Genomic DNA, 18,515 nt, shown 5'->3' on the forward strand with positions numbered 1-18,515 from the left:
AAAAAGATCTCTGATTTTCTTGTAGGCAGTATCTATCTTACCCCTAGTGATATATGCTTCTATATCCTTACACATGTCCTCAAGCCATCCCTGCTTAGTCCTTTTGCACTTCCTGTCGATCTCATTTCTTAGACATTTGTATTCCGTTTTGCCTGTTCCATTTATTGCAATTTTATATTTTCTCTTTTCATTGATTAAATTCAATATATCTTGTGTTACCCAAGGATCTCTACCAGCCCTCATCTTTTTACCTACTTTATCCTCTGCTGCCTTCACTATTTCATCTCTCAAAGCTACCCATTCTTCTTCTACTGTATTCCTTTTCCCTGTGCTTGTCAATTGTTCCCTAATGATCCCTCTGAAACACTCTACAGCCTCTGGTTCTTTCAGTTTATCCAGGTCCCATCTCCTTAAAATCCTACCTTTTTGCAGTTTCTTCAGTTTTAATCTGCAGCTCATAATCAATAAATAGTGGTCAGAGTCCGCATCTGCCCTTGAAAATGTCTTATAACTTACAACCTGGTTCCAAAATCTCTGTCTTACCATTACCTTCCAGTGTCTCCAGGTCTCTTCCACATATACAACCTTCTCTGATGATTCTTAAACCAAGTGTTAGTCATGATTAAATTATGCTCCGTGCAGAGTTCTACCAGGCGGCTTCCTGTTTAATTCCTTTCCCTCAGTCCATATTCACTTACTAGTTTTCCTTGTCTACCTTTTCCTACTATGGAATTCCAGTCCCCCATGACTATTAATTTTTGTCTCCCTTAACTATCTGTTTAATTTCTCTTCACTCGTACATTTCCTCAATCTCCTCCTCATCTGCGGTGCTAGTTGGCATATAAACTTGTATTATTGTACAAGTGGGCTTTGTGTCTTATCTAGGCTACAATAATGCATTCACTATGCTGTTCACAGTAGCTTATCTGTGTTCTTATTTTTTTATTCATTAGTAAATCTACTCCTGCATTACCCCTATTTGATTTTGTATTTATAACCCTGTATTCACCTGACCAGAAGTCCTGTTCCTTCAGCCACTGAACTTCACAAATTCTTATTATATTTAACTTTAACCTACCCATTTTACTTTTTAAATTTTCTAACCTATTTGCTCGATTAAGGGATCTGATGTTCCATGCTCCTCTCTCTAGAACACCAGTTTTCTTTCTCCTGATTAACAACGTCGTCCTGAGTAGTCCCCGCCCGGAGTTCCGAATGGGGAATTATTTACCTCCGGAATATTTTACCCATGAGCATGCTGTCATCATTTAACCATCCACTAGGGCTGCATGCCCTCGGGAAAAATTACGGCTGTAGTTTCCTCTTGCTTTCAGCTGTTTGCAGTACCAGCACAGAAGGCCGTTTTGGTTGATGTTACAAGGCCAGATCAGTCAATCATCCAGACAGTTGCCCCTGCAACTACTGAAAAGGCTGCTGCCCCTCTTCAGGAACCACACGTTTGTCTGGCCTCTCAACAGATACCTCTCAGTAGTGGTTCCACCAACAATATGGCTATGTGTAATGCTGATTATATATTATATTATTATACATTATGTGTACCTATTTAACAACTGTCTGCAGGATGAATATCCTATAGCAAGCTGTTGAGGCATGTGAAGCATTCCTGTAGTGCATTTAACAAAAAGTGGATCCTTTTTTATGAGAATTGTCACTAGGAATGAAATCTAGTTCTATTACCACAAAAAACAAATGAATATAGAAAATAAGGAAGGGTGCCATTTCTCATTTCCCAAATTGAAGAAGTTCCACACAAAGCCATCAGCAAGGAAGGTTCTGTTGACTGTCTTTCTGTGACAAAATGATGGCTCCTTAGTGCACTACATGTCACTACAGACATCAATAGTGCTCCATACTTAAACTTACTAAAAATATGCCTTTGCTGTGTCATCAAACGAAAATGATGCAGATCATTGTCTGCAGTTGCTGTGTTGCAACATTTCAATGCACAACCACGTACAGTCAGAGCAACAGTTGCCACAATCACGAACCTGAAGTTTTAATGTCTTCTGGATCCACCACACTCACCAATAGTTTTAGTCTGTTTACATTCATCAGATCTTTCCTCCAACCTATTTTCATATATATGAACCACTAGAGGGAGTGCTGGCCAGTAAGAAGTTCCACTGATGAAGAGAGAGGCCATGCTGTGCACAAGTGGTTATGCAGAATACCAAACAAATTGTTTTTAATTGGACTTCTGACACTTTTTTGGTACTGTTAAACTTGCACTGATTGTGCCCGAGATTGTATCTAAATGTGTTGCAGATTTGCAAATTTTTGAATGTCACCATTAATAAAATCCCAAGTACACTAACGTGCAGGACTTTGACTAAAATGTCCTGAAACTTGAAGTCATTTTTTAGTTTCTGTGTAGCTATCAAGTCTAACCATGTGTTCCGTAACAGCTTTCTGTGGAGGAGGCGGAGGAGGAGATTACTGTTAGTATCCCATCAACAAGTCATTAGGAACCACTATATTCAATGCCAAACTCAAGATCACTATTGCCATCCTTTTTCAAGACCAGTGGCTGAAGGAAAGTACAGAACGGAGCCTGCAAGTGCACATTTTATTTTTGGGTATCCAAGATTGTACTTAGTAAACACAATGTCTAGTGGCAATAACCTCAACCAAAACATGACAAGCAGGTTACAAATGTAGGAACAGATGCTCTCTAGTTGCCGAACACCTAAGTATCAGTAATGATATGGATATAAGTGAAGTTTTATTTTCTCAATGGCCTGTTCTTAAGTTGTTCGAGTATATGCAGGATTTTAAGTGTCTATCAAAACAATAAAAATGAGATAACTCAGATTTTATGTTGAGGGGTTAAGCCTTTCCCAACCTATCTCCCCCCCCCCCCCCCCTCCCCCTCTTACCATGGGAGGGAACTATTAGTTCTGACTGCTACGATAAAGTGTGTACTTTACATGTTTTATCATCAGTACTGATATTTCTTCTGTAAGTAAGTTCTGGCCAAGAATTCTCTCAGATAATTTTCCTTTTGACACAACAACTGACTTTGTTATTTTCTTTTCTATTTTTCATTTGACTCACCTTCAAATATGACTTAATATAGTGTTAATTTAAGAGCATCAGGTCCCTTACCTTGCGAAGTACTTTTATCCTGTACGGGTCAACTCTTGCTACTTCCATTGATAATGGCTCAGGTGTAAAGCGAAGTCGTTGAATTCGTACGATGGCTCGAACACAGAGGATTCCAAATTTGAACATCTTGCGGGCATCAAATTTCTGTTCTTTATGTTCCTGCAAGGTACAGTTTTGTGTGAGTAATAAAATTAGCAATAATTACCTTGAGGTTCTACTACCATCATAACACCATGAGAAGAAGAAAAAGAAAACATGATTAAAATATGATTGTTGACTTTTAACAAAACACTAACGTTTGAAAAGCAAAGTGCATTTAATCATTACAAAGAATTTGAAAGGATGAGGAGAATGCTTCTTTAATCCAGTGAAATCGCCACCTGGTCACTACTATTCTGGTGTCTGCCGCACATCTACACACTTGCTGTAAACTGTCCAGATAACACTTAAACACCACATTACAAACCCTCCCAGCTGTGTGTATGTGTGGCCACGTGAGACCGAAAACAATGGAAGAGTCGAGTAGAAATCAATAAGCAATAGATCAGGTCACAGATTCAGGGCTGTCTGGTGCTGCACAACCCATCATTGTATTTATAATTTATATATGAATTTTATTTAGGGTTACAATCAAAAAGTAGCTTCAACAAGCTTTATGATATTCATTCTTGACATAATGAGGAACCAAAATAATGAAACAGATTTTGGCTGCAATCATTTTGAGAGGACTCAATAGCTTATTAAAGATGGCAGCAACCTTTTAAAAGGGTTCAAGTTTTAAATGAGCATCTTCTTGTTCAAGGGACACATCTTTTTATATGAAAATTCAGCCTGCATATGTCTGTGCTTGCAAAACTTGAGAAGTAGTCAGTAGACTGATTTGAAATTTTAACACAATGTTGCATTTGAATAAATGCATATATTTATACATGTATTTTAATACATATATAAAAAGGGGAAATGTTGTTAGCAAACATTACAAAAAGTACTTGATTGATTTACTTAAACATTTTACATTATATTCTAATCGGTCCATGTATTCTTCTTTAGACAGGCTCAGCGTACTCATATCCTCTCTGACCTGATCAATGCACTGGAGTCGTGGTCTTCCCCACGGTCTTTTGCCTCCTTCTCGATGCATTTCATGTCCATACCACTTCCGCCTTCTTTCTCTGATCACCGCCACGATGTCCATCGACTTGTATAGCTCCTGCAATTCACAGTTCTTTCTTTTCCTCCATTCATCTCCATCCTTCACTGGCCCAAAAATTTGTCTGAGGATGGCATTCTCAAATGTCAGGAGTTTTCTTTCCACCTTTTGGGTGATGGTCCAGGTCTCTGCTCCATATAAGACTACAGGTTGCATTATTGTCTTGTAGATCTTGGTCTTTGAGGATCTCGATAGAAGCTGGGACTTTAACAGCTTTCCCAGAGCAAACCTTGACCTGTTTCCTGCTTGTATTCGTGCAGTAATTTCCTGGTCTATCTCGTACCTTTCACTGAGATATTTAGTCTTTTACCCTTTCAAAGTCTTTGTCCTCCACCTTCAGGGGTCTGTCATCATTCTCTCTGCTAACTAGGAGGTATTTTGTCTTATCCATATTCAACTTCAGGCCTGCTCTCATTGCCTCTTCCATTAATGTTCTTGCCATTTGCTATAAAAACTACATCATTCACATAGGTCAGGGTGTTGATCCTTCTTCCCAGCTGTATTCCTGTCTCTAGGCTTGCTACCTCTCTCAGGGCTCTCTCCAGTACCAGGTTAAACAGGAGAGGGGAGAGGCAGTCTCCTTGTCGCACTCCAGTCCTCACCTTGAACTTCTTCGATGTGTGTCCACTTACTTTCACCATGCATGTTGTCTCCTGGGTGCATATCTGTGTCAGTTTTATGAGTTTTCTGGAAACTTGAGCCCTTTCGAAATAAGAAAAAACATGCATGATCTACATGTTTAGATTGTGTTACAATACTCCTCTTGTGAGCCTCAGTATGCGCCGTAATGCACTGTTGAGACTCACTGCCACAATTCTTTGTTGTGGACACATTATGACAGACTTCTCAGCCGTGCCATGCAAAGACCTTTGTCCACATATAAGTTTGATTCAAGGAAAGCTAGAAGCTAAATGCTGAGGCATCTGCTATGCTGCTGAAACAATGTTCTGAATGTAAATGAAGCAACGAAGCAACGTTGCTGAAGTACTTTTTCAGAAACTTTTTTCTTGAAGCATAAAAAAAATAAAACTTCACATATTTTGGATTTGCTTGTTTTTATGCTATGCATTTGTTCTCAAACAATTGCAAGTAAACTACTGGTTAAAAATATTTGTTCATTTCATATTGTTAAGTCTCGCTTCACATTATGATGAGATGGTTATCTTTTTGTTATTTATTATGATACATGAGCAAGTAACTGGCTGATGTTCAAAGACCTTGGAGTGAATTAGGAGTGTGATTTGCTGCTGGTAATCTGAGGCAGCAGAAATTGTATGACTTCGAAATGCACCCCTCAACCATCTATAGAAACATTTTGAAATCTTGTATTTCCTCTACAAGAAATTTTTGAATTCCATTCAAGAAGATCACGCCCATGTCTTTAATAGCTTTAAAAAGCCTAAATCTCTTTTTCATCAGTGGTGATTTGTTTACTAGTCTTCTGTATAATTTAGAAGTGTCCAAACAAATAATATATTAGGCCTTACCACACAGAGAATCGTGTTTGCATCTAGATTTCACTCAAAGAAAGCAGAAAGCTGAGTCATCTGCTGCAAAACCTTTTTTTATATAAATGAAGTAGTGCTGCACCCCATGCTATGTTTTACTCTATCCATAAATAATTGTAAATCACAGGACTTTACATTTTCCCACTACACAGCTGTTCTGAAATGCCTGCAGTCAACTAGATATCGCTCAGGCAACTTGCATGTCCCTAATTGGTTATCCAACTGGAAAAAGGGGGGCTACAGTGGTAATGTGGAATCCGAGCAGACTTGTGTCTGTATATGTGTGGATGGATATGTGTGTGTGTGTGTGTGTGTGTGTGTGTGTGTGTGTGTGTGTGTGTGTGTGTGTGTGTGTGCGCGCGCGCACGCGCACGCGCGAGTGTATACCCGTCCTTTTTCCCCCTAAGGTAAGTCTTTCCGCTCCCGGGATTGGAATGACTCCTTACCCTCTCCCTTAAAACCCACATCCTTTCGTCTTTCCCTCTCCTTCCCTCTTTCCTGATGAGGCAACAGTTTGTTGCGAAAGCTAGAATTTTGTGTGTGTGTGTGTTTCTATCGACCTGCCAGCGCTTTCGTATGGTAAGTCACATCATCTTTGTTTTTAGATATATTTTTCCCGCGTGGAATGTTTCCCTCTATTATATTGATATCATATATATATATAATGTCTTTCTCATTATATATATTTTAAACAAATGTTGTATATACAACTGCTATATCTATGAGCAGCCAGATACCAATATGCATGTTGTAACCCTGGAAGAAATCGAGACACAGAAAAAGCCACCAGCCAGAAGAGCTGCCTACAGAGGAGTAACCTAGACTAACAGTAGGCGAGTGAAATGCAAGAGACACACTGTGGACAAACGAAAGACTGCGACAAGAACCAACAACCTAGATGATGACAAATTGTTAAGCTAAGCCATTGCCATACCGCCACTGATGATGACACGACCCAGAGCAGCGGAGACAAATCCAAGATGTGACCAAGCAGGGTAGTTACCAAAACCGTCCTAGTAAAGCAAAGAAAGATCCAACAATATCAAGTGCAAGCACTGAACTGACCAGCTGTGCACTGGATGGTTGCCTCTATACCAGCCACGTGAACACTATTGGCCACTGTGTTCATGTGACCTGAGGAGATGGCGCACTTACCATGTGAGTACAGCAAAGTGTGGCCACTGTGCCCCCTTACTGTCATCTAAGTTCAGTTCCTCTGCTGGGCATTCGACCTTCGTGGTAGCTAATACCAGAACAACGTGCTATACGCTTTTCTTCCTCACAGTCGGATTTCACAGAAAATAGGAAAGATGTATTTCTAGCTAATCGACTTACGATTGAAATACTAAAATAGCGTGTTGTTGTTGTTGTTGTTGTTGTTGTGGTCTTCAGTCCTGAGACTGGTTTGATGCAGCTCTCCATGCTACTCTATCCTGTGCAAGCTTTTTCATCTCCCAGTACCTACTGCAACCTACATCCTTCTGAATCTGCTTAGTGTATTCATCTCTTGGTCTCTCTCTACGATTTTTACCCTCCACGCTGACCTCCAATACTAAATTGGTGATCACTTGATGCCTCAGAACATGTCCTACCAACCGATCCCTTCTTCTGGTCAAGTTGTGCCACAAACTTCTCTTCTCCCCAATCCTATTCAATACTTCCTCATTAGTTATGTGATCTACCCATCTAATCTTCAGCATTCTTCTGTAGCACCACATTTCGAAAGCTTCTATTCTCTTCTTGTCCAAACTATTTATCGTCCATGTTTCACTTCCATACATGGCTACACTCCATACGAATACTTTCAGAAATGACTTCCTGACACTTAAATCAATACTGGATGTTAACAAATTTCTCTTCTTCAGAAACGCTTTCCTTGCCATTGCCAGTCTACATTTTATATCCTCTCTACTTCGACCATCATCAGTTATTTTGCTCCCCAAATAGCAAAACTCCTTTACTACTTTAAGTGCCTCATTTCCTAATCTAATTCCCTCAGCATCACCCGACTTAATTAGACTACATTCCATTATCCTTATTTTGCTTTTGTTGATGTTCATCTTATATCCTCCTTTCAAGACACTGTCCATTCCATTCAACTGCTCTTCCAAGTCCTTTGCTGTCTCTGACAGAATTACAATGTCATCGGCGAACCTCAAAGTTTTTATTTCTTCTCCATGAATTTTAATACCTACTCTGAATTTTTCTTTTGTTTCCTTTACTGCTTGCTCAATATACAGATTGAACAACATCGGGGAGAGGCTACAACCCTGACTTACTCCCTTCCCAACCACTGCTTCCCTTTCATGTCCCTCGACTCTTATAACTGCCATCTGGTTTCTGTACAAATTGTAAATAGCCTTTCGCTCCCTGTATTTTACCCCTGCCACCTTTAGAATTTGAAAGAGAGTATTCCAGTCAACATTGTCAAAAGCTTTCTCTAAGTCTACAAATGCTAGAAACGTAGGTTTGCCTTTCCTTAATATTTCTTCTAAGGTAAGTCGTAAGGTCAGTATTGCCTCACGTGTTCCAGTGTTTCTACGGAATCCAAACTGATCTTCCCCGAGGTTGGCTTCTACTAGTTTTTCCATTCGTCTGTAAAGAATTCGTGTTAATATTTTGCAGCTGTGATTTATTAAGCTGATAGTTCGGTAATTTTCACATCTGTCAACACCTGCTTTCTTTGGGATTGGAATTAGTATATTCTTCTTGAAGTCTGAGGGTATTTCGCCTGTTTCATACATCTTGCTCACCAAATGGTAGAGTTTTGTCAGGACTGGCTCTCCCACAGCCGTCAGTAGTTCCAATGGAATATTGTCTACTCCGGGGGCCTTGTTTCGACTCAGGTCTTTCAGTGCTCTGTCAAACTCTTCACGCAGTATCGTATCTCCTATTTCATCTTCATCTACATCCTCTTCCATTTCCATAATATTGTCCTCAAGTACATCGCCCTTGTATAGACCCTCTATATACTCCTTCCACCTTTCTGCTTTCCCTTCTTTGCTTAGAACTGGGTTTCCATCTGAGCTCTTGATATTCATACAAGTCGTTCTCTTATCTCCAAAGATCTCTTTAATTTTCCTGTAGGCGGTATCTATCTTACCCCTAGTGAGATAGGCCTCTACATCCTTACATTTGTCCTCTAGCCATCCCTGCTTAGCCATTTTGCACTTCCTGTCGATCTCATTTTTGAGACGTTTGTATTCCTTTTTGCCTGTTTCACTTACTGCATTTTTATATTTTCTCCTTTCATCAATTAAATTCAATATTTCTTCTGTTACCCAAGGATTTCCACTAGCCCTCGTCTTTTTACCTACTTGATCCTCTGCTGCCTTCACTACTTCATCCCTCAAAGCTACCCATTCTTCTTCTACTGTATTTATTTCCCCCATTCCTGTCAATTGCTCCCTTATGCTCTCCCTGAATCTCTGTACAACCTCTGGTTCTTTTAGTTTATCCAGGTCCCATCTCCTTAAGTTCCCACCTTTTTGCAGTTTCTTCAGTTTTAATCTACAGGTCATAACCAATAGATTGTGGTCAGAGTCCACATCTGCCCCTGGAAATGTCTTACAATTTAAAACGTGGTTCCTAAATCTCTGTCTTACCATTATATAATCTATCTGATACCTTTTAGTATCTCCAGGGTTCTTCCATGTATACAACCTTCTTTCATGATTCTTAAACCAAGTGTTAGTTATGATTAAGTTGTGCTCTGTGCAAAATTCTACCAGGCGGCGTCCTCTTTCATTTCTGTCCCCCAATCCATATTCACCTACTATGTTTCCTTCTCTCCCTTTTCCTACACTCGAATTCCAGTCACCCATGACTATTAAATTTTCGTCTCCCTTCACAATCTGAATAATTTCTTTTATTTCATCATACATTTCTTCAATTTCTTCGTCATCTGCAGAGCTAGTTGGCATATAAACTTGTACTATTGTAGTAGGTGTGGGCTTCGTATCTATCTTGGCCACAATAATGCGTTCACTTTGCTGTTTGTAGTAGCTTACCCGCATTCCTATTTTCCTATTCATTATTAAACCTACTCCTGCATTACCCCTATTTGATTTTGTGTTTATAACCCTGTAGTCACCTGACCATAAGTCTTGTTCCTCCAGCCACCGAACTTCACTAATTCCCACTATATCTAACTTTAACCTATCCATTTCCCTTTTTAAATTTACTTTGCAATAACAATAAACAAGGCTCTAGGTCAGAAGTGCTGGTGGTGGTGGCGGTGGTGGTGGTCGGGAGAGGGGGGGGGGGGGGGGGAGAGGAGAGGGATGAAGTGGTTTGAGGAAATAAGAGACTGGGAAGGAGGAGACAGACACAGAGGGTGGTAGGAGGAGATGGAGAGAGAAATAGGGGGAGGAGGTGATGGACGGAGGAGGAGGAGGAGGAGGAGCGTTGTACTTGTCAACCCGTAAAAAGTCTGTTTGCCGCCATGTCCACCCCATTCTGTTACGAGCTCTGTGACTAACCAGCAGCAGCCGCCTCGTCACAATTCATGGTTGTGTCTTGCTATAGGCAGTCACTTCCATGCAATAGTAACAGGTGTCTGCTCATTACTTTGAACAGAATATAGCAATATGCTTGGCGCTCGTATCTTGCAATATGACAGCAGGTCACCTGCATCAGCCATGCACATGTTGTTTTATAGTTGTGTAACATCAGTTTAATAGTATCCTCTTTCATACTGATTTCAGAATACACCTCTCTTTCTTATTACTTCAAAATCTTTTTCTTATCAGTTTTGCAAATCCTTATCACCTTTCTTCATATCCAAACAAATCAGCAACCTGTCCTGTCAGACATTGCAGATGTCTTACACAGTTGGACAACATATAGGAAATCGACTTAAAATATTGGTGTCCTGTTCGTATTTATCTCACCCACAAACTGCGGCAAGTTGTTCTCATTTATGTTGCCTGGGATTACGAGAGCTATACCAGACAGCGAAGGTGTGGCAGCACAACATTTCCACTTGAGTTAAGCGACATACTGTATCTCCACACTCTAAGGTATAGGATTTTGATAAATAGCTGTCAGATTTCTCGCAGCTCTGTAAGTAACAACACTGGCAACAACACATAGAACTGTAATGTAACAAGTTTTGGCTGATGTCATCAAGCATCATTTTGAAATTATGTGGAGACCTACTGCTTCTAGCAGCTGTTAGAGCTGTACTGATAGACGTGTGTTACTCATCAAGAAGATGTGATTTGCAGTATTCTGAAAATGCCTTGAAAGACTAAAATTCATGCTGTACACAAGAAAGAAACTGTACAGGGTGACATAACTGTAAACAACTCAAAGGGACCAATTGGCTTTAGAAATGCTTTAATATAATTGATCACAATGCACATAGTGAACAAAGTTACAAATGAAGCAATGAGTATGGATTACCCCTTATTCAAAGCTTTTGAGAAGTTTTTGTCGTATTTCCAACAAAATTTGTACAAGCAACTCTAGAGAAACAATGTATTCAACCTGTGTTAATACATCAAACATTGCGTCAATGGCACAACTTCCATTAGACTTCAAGATGTTGGGAAATTCAGAACAATACGAGAAATCTGGCAAGTGGATTTTGTATCAACAAAATTGCTCTTAGCAGCCTTATGCAAAATTTTCAGATCCTTAAACTGGAAGGAGGAAAACGTGTTAACAGAAGCCAACAACTGGATGGATAGCTAAGGAAATAAACGAATAGTAAAAATCCTATGAGTTATTTTTGTAAATTATATAGTGTCTTCAAATGACATTGGCAATCACTGTGAAGAATGGGGAAAATGGATCAGAGAACAGATTGGAGTGGAAGATGTCATGAAACATTTAATGAAAATGAATTGCGGGTGTGTGGGACATCCAATCAGGTAAATAGATGGGAAAGGGACCAGGGAAGTTCCTGGCTAGTTACAAGATGTAAGAAAAGATAAAGACAGCTGCCTAAGGCAAGGTGAAGCACACGGCTGCATCATGAATCCTTACAGCTGAAGACTACAATGCATGAAGAGATCCAGAGAGAATTTCTTTTTCAGTAGTGGATATCAAACCAATGATTTCTATGACAATTACTTGTGCATTCATAATACAGACAGCGCCAACGATGATATGCATATATCATCTCCCACACAACTAAGCAATTATCTTCCTGATTTAGATGTAAATACTGATACCTACTTCACTGTTGATATAGCATCACAGACCTTTTCAAAATCATTTGGCATAAATATCTTCCTGTCTCCTAAGTGAACAACACTGCCTACCGGTATATTTAGCAGTTTTTAAATAGACCTTGAACACACTTTATAATCAAAACGTATATCATAATAATTATCACCTGTTTTATTTGCCTTCAATACTATAAAATAATTTGCTTATATTGCAGCTAGCTAACAAAAATCACATTATATAAACAATTTGCCTAATGATTTTAACGCCCCACTACCATAGTTAAAACTGTCTATGATGAACAGAAACACACATATTTACAGCAGAGCATTTTCTTTCTTGCAGTCAGTTTAAACAGAAAATCTGTACATTGTTAACTAAAAATATGTATAGTTGTGTTCATCTGAATGTTTAATAGTGTGTTGTTTAAAATTTGAAGTAAATTACTCAAGAACTTTTCAAGACTTTTGGTAACGACATTTCCCCCTCTACATAATACATATTTATTTATATACTATCTAAATTTAAAAAATTGGCACATAAACACTGGAGTATTCACATGCAACATTGTGTCAAAATTTCAAAGCAATCGACCAACTACTTTTTGAGTTTCGTGAGCATAAACATGGGCCAGGCTGAATTTTTATACATAATAATGGTAGTAAAAATGCAATACAGTCCCTCTAAATTATGATCAGTGAAGCAATTATTATTGCAATGTTGTTAGTGCCTAGCTACAGGCTACCAACTAAATTCATTAATCACATTTCTATGTAAATATACGAGGATTCTCACGAGAACAAAGCAAACATGAATAAAGTAATGCTCGGCATACAGAAACTTATATTATTACTTTGAGTGATTTTCTAGAGAGATGGGTGCTGAAAATTGCAACAGAAAAAGGAATGTATTGAATGAATGCAGACCCTGAGAATGTGTAAAACTTATCAACAGTAAGTGATAAGACTGCTGGGAGATGTAGTCTTAGCAGGATTGTCTCTTGAGTTACTGGATGTAAGTGGTCTAGTAGTCTAGCACTCAAGACATGGACTTGTATTCTGTATGAATGTGGTACATATCCTTGTCTGGCCATTCCAATTCAGATTTTTTGTGGTTTCGCTAAATTGCTTAAGTTAAATGTTGGGACAGTTTCTTTGAAGAGGACATTGAAGATGTCCTTCCTTTATCCATTTGGAGCTTGAAATCCACCTCTAATGACTGTCATTACTAATACATTACACTTTAGTCTTCCCTCCTTTTCTCTTTTTGTCTAATCATAAAGATGCATGTTACGCTAAATTCATGCAGTATAAGAACCAGTGAATGCTGAGGAAACCTGGAAGTAAATCTCATTATGCTCTGTCTCCTTTCACTCACCATGCAGGATGCAGCAATTGGACATCATCTAGATTGCAGCCCACTTGAGCACGTGAAAGTTTAAAAAGGACAGAATGGTCAATCTCTGAGGAGTCTGTCATAATGTGACATTACATTATATGTTGCTAAGAGAGTATTGCTTCTGTGGAAGTGCACTAAAGATGGCAGGATGCCATAAGAAAGGGGTACTGGACTGTGCAATGTGATCACATCAAGGGATGACAGCTGTCTTGTCTACACAACCATAATGTAGCATACAGCTTCATCTACAGTGTTGGCTTGACACTGGAACATTATATTGCATGTGTGCTTATCTGTGTTAATGCTCTGGCACAACCTGCTGCGGAACGGGCAGTTAATATGCATGCTGTTGCCTCAATTTCCACTGTCAGAAACCACAAATGCTTTGAGATTGCAACAGGCTTACAAACACAGTTAATGGCATGATCAGTGACCAAATGTTGTCTGTTCAGAAAAGTGCACCTTCAACTTGCCCCACAGAGATGGTTGTGTTCTGTTATGGTAACTGCAATGTAGCAATGAATATCAAGCAGTAAAGGAGAAAATTACCTTGTCTGATTGTTTAGGGCACCATCAGATACCACAAATTTTATCAATTTCATCAGATACCACAAATTTTATCAATTTCTACAAACTAGGTGCAATCTCAACTACAACCACTACCCCAGAAATGATTCATCAAAGCTCGAGGTACAATAAGTCCTTCGGCCAGCTTCATCTGTCATATTTCATCACCAGGACAATGCTCAGCTATATGTAGTGAGAAATGCAAGAACCTTCTTTGTAGAAAAACAGATATCACTGCTTCGCTTGCCTTCATGTTCACCCGGTGAATGTCATCAGAATACAGGTGATCAGAGCAACTGCTCCTGCCCTCTCCCCTCTCTCTGTGTTGGAAACAATCCTCCAGCAATCACTATTGTGTTGATGTATTGTGTGTATTGTGTTCTCATATATAAGAAGCACAAAAGGATAGTAGTATATCTCCAGGACACTATATAAGCCCCCTGCCATGAGATTTAGAGCCTCTGATCACAGCGTGTAGGGTTCCCAGGACATACTGAATACACAAAGTAATACATTGTGTAAAATCCTGTAACCTTAATTACCTTTATACTGTCATGCGCCTAATCTGAAGTGTAAAGCTCATTTCAGTCACATGAACCCAGTTCAACATTGCAATTTTCATAATGACAATGTGTATCTGATGTTCCATTTTACCTTAACAAAGGTCAGTCATTTATAAAAGTACACTCTCTTTCATTTATCTTTATTCATGTTTTACTAATTTTTGTAGTGTTTCTAAACATTTGTACTAGTGTTAAAATCTACTGCCCTATATACTAGAGACCAGAAAGTGACATCAGCCACAACTCCCGGTGATAAGAATAACGCTATGTTGCTTACATGGCATTCACATCACTCACAAAACAAACTATGAAAAGATGAGCCACAATAAAAATACAAAAACTTTACAGAGTTAGAGAACTACCCAAACACTACAACACATATCACTTTATTTTATTTTTACCAGTGTGATCTGACATATTCGACTAAATCTCCTGGAAGTCCCACCTTTCACAGAGTTATCTTGGTCCCAAAACTGTAAAACAAAAAGTTTTTACACTCTTTAACATATGAACTAAATTTAATTTAATTCAGTTTGTAATGTTGTTATCCACTGGATTGTTTTACCCATCTGAATACTAAATATAACACAGGAGGTGTTACTGTCTCAATATTTATTTCCGACACCACACACTAATAAATGAGAGGGCATATTACTAGATACTTTAACAAGTATGATGACAGAACAATACAAATACTATCCATCAAGTAAGTAAAGGAATTTTATTTTATTTTATTTTTTATGCCAGCAGTTGCTAAAGGTAACTGGTGATTGTAAGGTTTGCCTAGTTCTGCAATTAATGTCAACCATCAAAAGGTGGCAAACAAAATGTACCATTACAAGTATTATAATAAATAACTGTAGCAACCATAAGAGTATTCACAGAAACACACATGATGCAGTACAACTGAGTATACTTTAACTGGCAGGATTCTTCACAGTTGAAATGAAGATACTAGTCAAATGCTGTGAAACAATTTTGCTCTCTATTTGCTGTATATTTTGTTTGTTAGTTTTTAATGAAAATTAAGATGTGTTCTTATAGTATACGAAGTGTACTTATCTCACAGACCTCCCAGTTTCAAGTTATCTGCAAACTAAGGTTAATTTTGGAATCACCACTTATTAACTTACACAATATTAACATTTTTTTTGTAGAAAGCATAGAAAATGCCCCAAGGAATTGGAACTAATAAATTAAGTCATCAGAACCACTTATTGTTAACAATGGCAAAATCTATGAGCTAAACACACATTATTCTCTCTTTAAAAAAAGTGGATGAAGAACTGTGTCTCTGTTACGGATGTCCTCACTATTAAACTTATTTTTCTGTGAGTAAGAGACCAGTGTTGGCTTTTTTCAGCCAAATGCCAAAAACAGATTGATTACAATGTATCTATCTCAGCAGTTCATATGGCCCTGGCATTGGTCCTTCAGTAAATTTAAAATAGTGCCCTGCTTGTTCCTACATTCTAATGTTTTTTGCTGACTGTGTAAAGCTAAGACAACTGTACTTATGGAACAACACATCTTTAATTAATTTCCGAAGACATTTTTATGAGGCAGTACCTTTGATGTACCGTGTCAGTTCTTTACACCAAACAGGGACATTACTTACTCATGAACAAACAGTGTGTGTTTCCGATACCAACATAAGTAACAAGTCTGTTAACATTATGTTCACTTAAAACTCACTAGAGAAAAAAATCTGTTGTATTCTTACCATAATTTGGAAGAAGGGATGGTTAAGGGCTTCTTTAATACTGATTCTTTCATTTGGGTCAACTACAAGCAATTTCCGTATTAAATCCTTTGGGGGCTCTGGAAGATAAAACAAATAATTTCACCACGTTATTTGTAAATATGACATAGATATAAAAAGTAGAAGTAGAAGTGTAACTACAAAATATCTATTATAAATGTTGTGGGAAAGTTCTTGCAGAATATAAAGGAGACCACTGGGCACCAAAAAGCAGAAGTGTTGAGTTGTCGATAGCCACACACAAAAGAAGGAAAACATGCTAGTTTTTGGAGTTTTGACGAGCTAGAGTATGTACACACCCACACCCACGCACATGCACACAGACACGCACACACAACCTAGCTCATGAAAGGATAACTCTGAAAGCTAGCAAGTTTTCCTTCTTTTGTGTGTGCCTATTGACAAGTCAATTCTGCTTTTTGCCGAATGGTCTCCTTAAATCCTAAAGTATAAAATATCTATATAACAACACTGTGTAACATTTTGAAACTTTTTAAATATGTATAATGTGACAAAGCCATACGTGTGTGTGTGTGTGTGTGTGTGTGTGTGTGTGTGTGTGGGGGGGGGGGGGGGGGGGGCGGGGGGGGGGAAAGGGTGCATGCGCGCGTTTTGGTGAGGTGGATAAGCTTGCGCATATATATGTGTACTCTAACTTGTGGCCGTAAACAAAGCTGCCACTATTTGGTAAGTTGTCTCATTTACTCTAGAGAACTTTTTACATTCAGCCACAACCATCCTTACCAAAACAAAGCTTCCACTATTTGGTAAGTTGTCTTATTTACTCTAGAGAACTTTTTACATTCAGCCACAACCATCCTTACCAAAATTGATGCAGTGAAGTTTACAGGAAGTTTATATTCATTAATAGTAACTGCACCAGCATAGATAATCAAATTTTTGTTTTAAACAGCTTTATGTGTTTCTCTGAACCTGAACCACCTATTTAAATTCTTTCACAAGCAACCTGAAAGCCATGTCACATTTCCACGGCAGGGCCATTATCATTAACAGGTAAATAAATATACCTTCTATTACTGTTTCTATGACATGGTTAATGTAGCATGCAAGCACTGTGATGTATGATTGAACGACTGCATTTATTTTATTTGCTGTTTCCAAAATGATGATTTTTCAGCTGCATTGTAAAATGCAGCATTGCTCAGTTTGGCATTATGTTTACCATGTATAGCATCAAACTTACTGATGGGTGTGTAGTATAATTAAATCTCTATTTCAGTTACAAGCCAAGTTAGGGATACATTGTCCACATTAATCTAAATCAGAAGATGTAACAGAAAGATCAAAGCAGCAAAAGGGGTGAGAAAATGTGGAGGTTTGTGTATGGAGGGAGGGAGGAACGATATCTGAAGGAAGCCATTTTTATGAACCACCGAGAGTTGCTGAGAAAACCTTTATTCACTTTACTCAAATTTAACATATATCAGGTTCACTGTCAATGATATCTTTGCTGGGTCCTTGTATTTTTTGCTCTGTTTGATGATCTTTTCCTTTGTCCATTTGGTTTTTCTTCTCTTTCGTGATGTACTTTCACTTTTTATCATCTTCTTTCACTATCTCCACCTGGCAATCTCCCTTTCTTGTTTGGCCATTGTTTTTCTCATTTGATGGTTTTCTATTGTTTCCTTTTCAGCAAACTTTCAGTGTATTCAATGACAACCTCCTGCTGTAAACTTATTTTACTATCAGTTATTTTCTGCATGTCTCCCAGAGGCCAACTGGCCAATTTGTCTACATCCTATACTGAGACTTTTCAACTTAATCTAGTCCGTTTTCTCTTCACTAGTCTTCCTTCTCGCATTTCTTCACCAAAATCATCTTGTTTTCTAAACCCAAATCACAATACTTACACTCCTTCCACAAGTTTGCCCCGTCTCTAGCCAAACAACAGTCCTTGTACTTTTCTAACTGTTCTATTCACACCTTGATACCATTCCTAAAAGTTTCAGTATCCAGTTATGACTCACTGTTCCACTAATCCCTTCCTAATGCTAAACTCACCAATCCTCAGCCTTACCCTTAAAACAGCCTCTCCTCTTGAGGTCGGGAATGATCTGCTCCATCTTTCCAATCTACCCCTTTTTTTCTCCATGAGGATGCAACCAACAGATTCGATATATGCTCTTAGCTGGGTATGTTAGGGTACAGGAGTTTGCCTTCTGATGGTAAATTTAGGCCAGTCAATC

At 38.6% G+C, this 18,515-nt stretch overlaps 1 protein-coding gene across 4 annotated transcripts in view; it reads right to left on the reverse strand.

Moving 5' to 3' along the window:
* LOC126418510 (phosphorylase b kinase gamma catalytic chain, skeletal muscle/heart isoform) overlaps positions 1-18,515 on the reverse strand; it is a 143,694-nt gene that overhangs the window by 26,875 nt on the left and 98,304 nt on the right. For 3 of the 4 annotated variants that reach the window (XM_050085306.1, XM_050085305.1, XM_050085307.1), the window contains 3 exons: positions 16,270-16,367; positions 14,948-15,019; positions 3,127-3,285 (listed from right to left, as the gene is read on the reverse strand). In XM_050085306.1, the coding sequence (XP_049941263.1) occupies positions 3,127-3,285; positions 14,948-15,019; positions 16,270-16,367 (329 nt within the window). The remainder of the gene's footprint in view (positions 1-3,126; positions 3,286-14,947; positions 15,020-16,269; positions 16,368-18,515) is intronic. The other variant, XM_050085308.1, reaches the window with a different exon arrangement.

Source organism: Schistocerca serialis, chromosome 9, assembly GCF_023864345.2.
Source record: "Schistocerca serialis cubense isolate TAMUIC-IGC-003099 chromosome 9, iqSchSeri2.2, whole genome shotgun sequence".
NCBI classification, from domain to species: Eukaryota; Metazoa; Arthropoda; class Insecta; order Orthoptera; family Acrididae; genus Schistocerca; species Schistocerca serialis.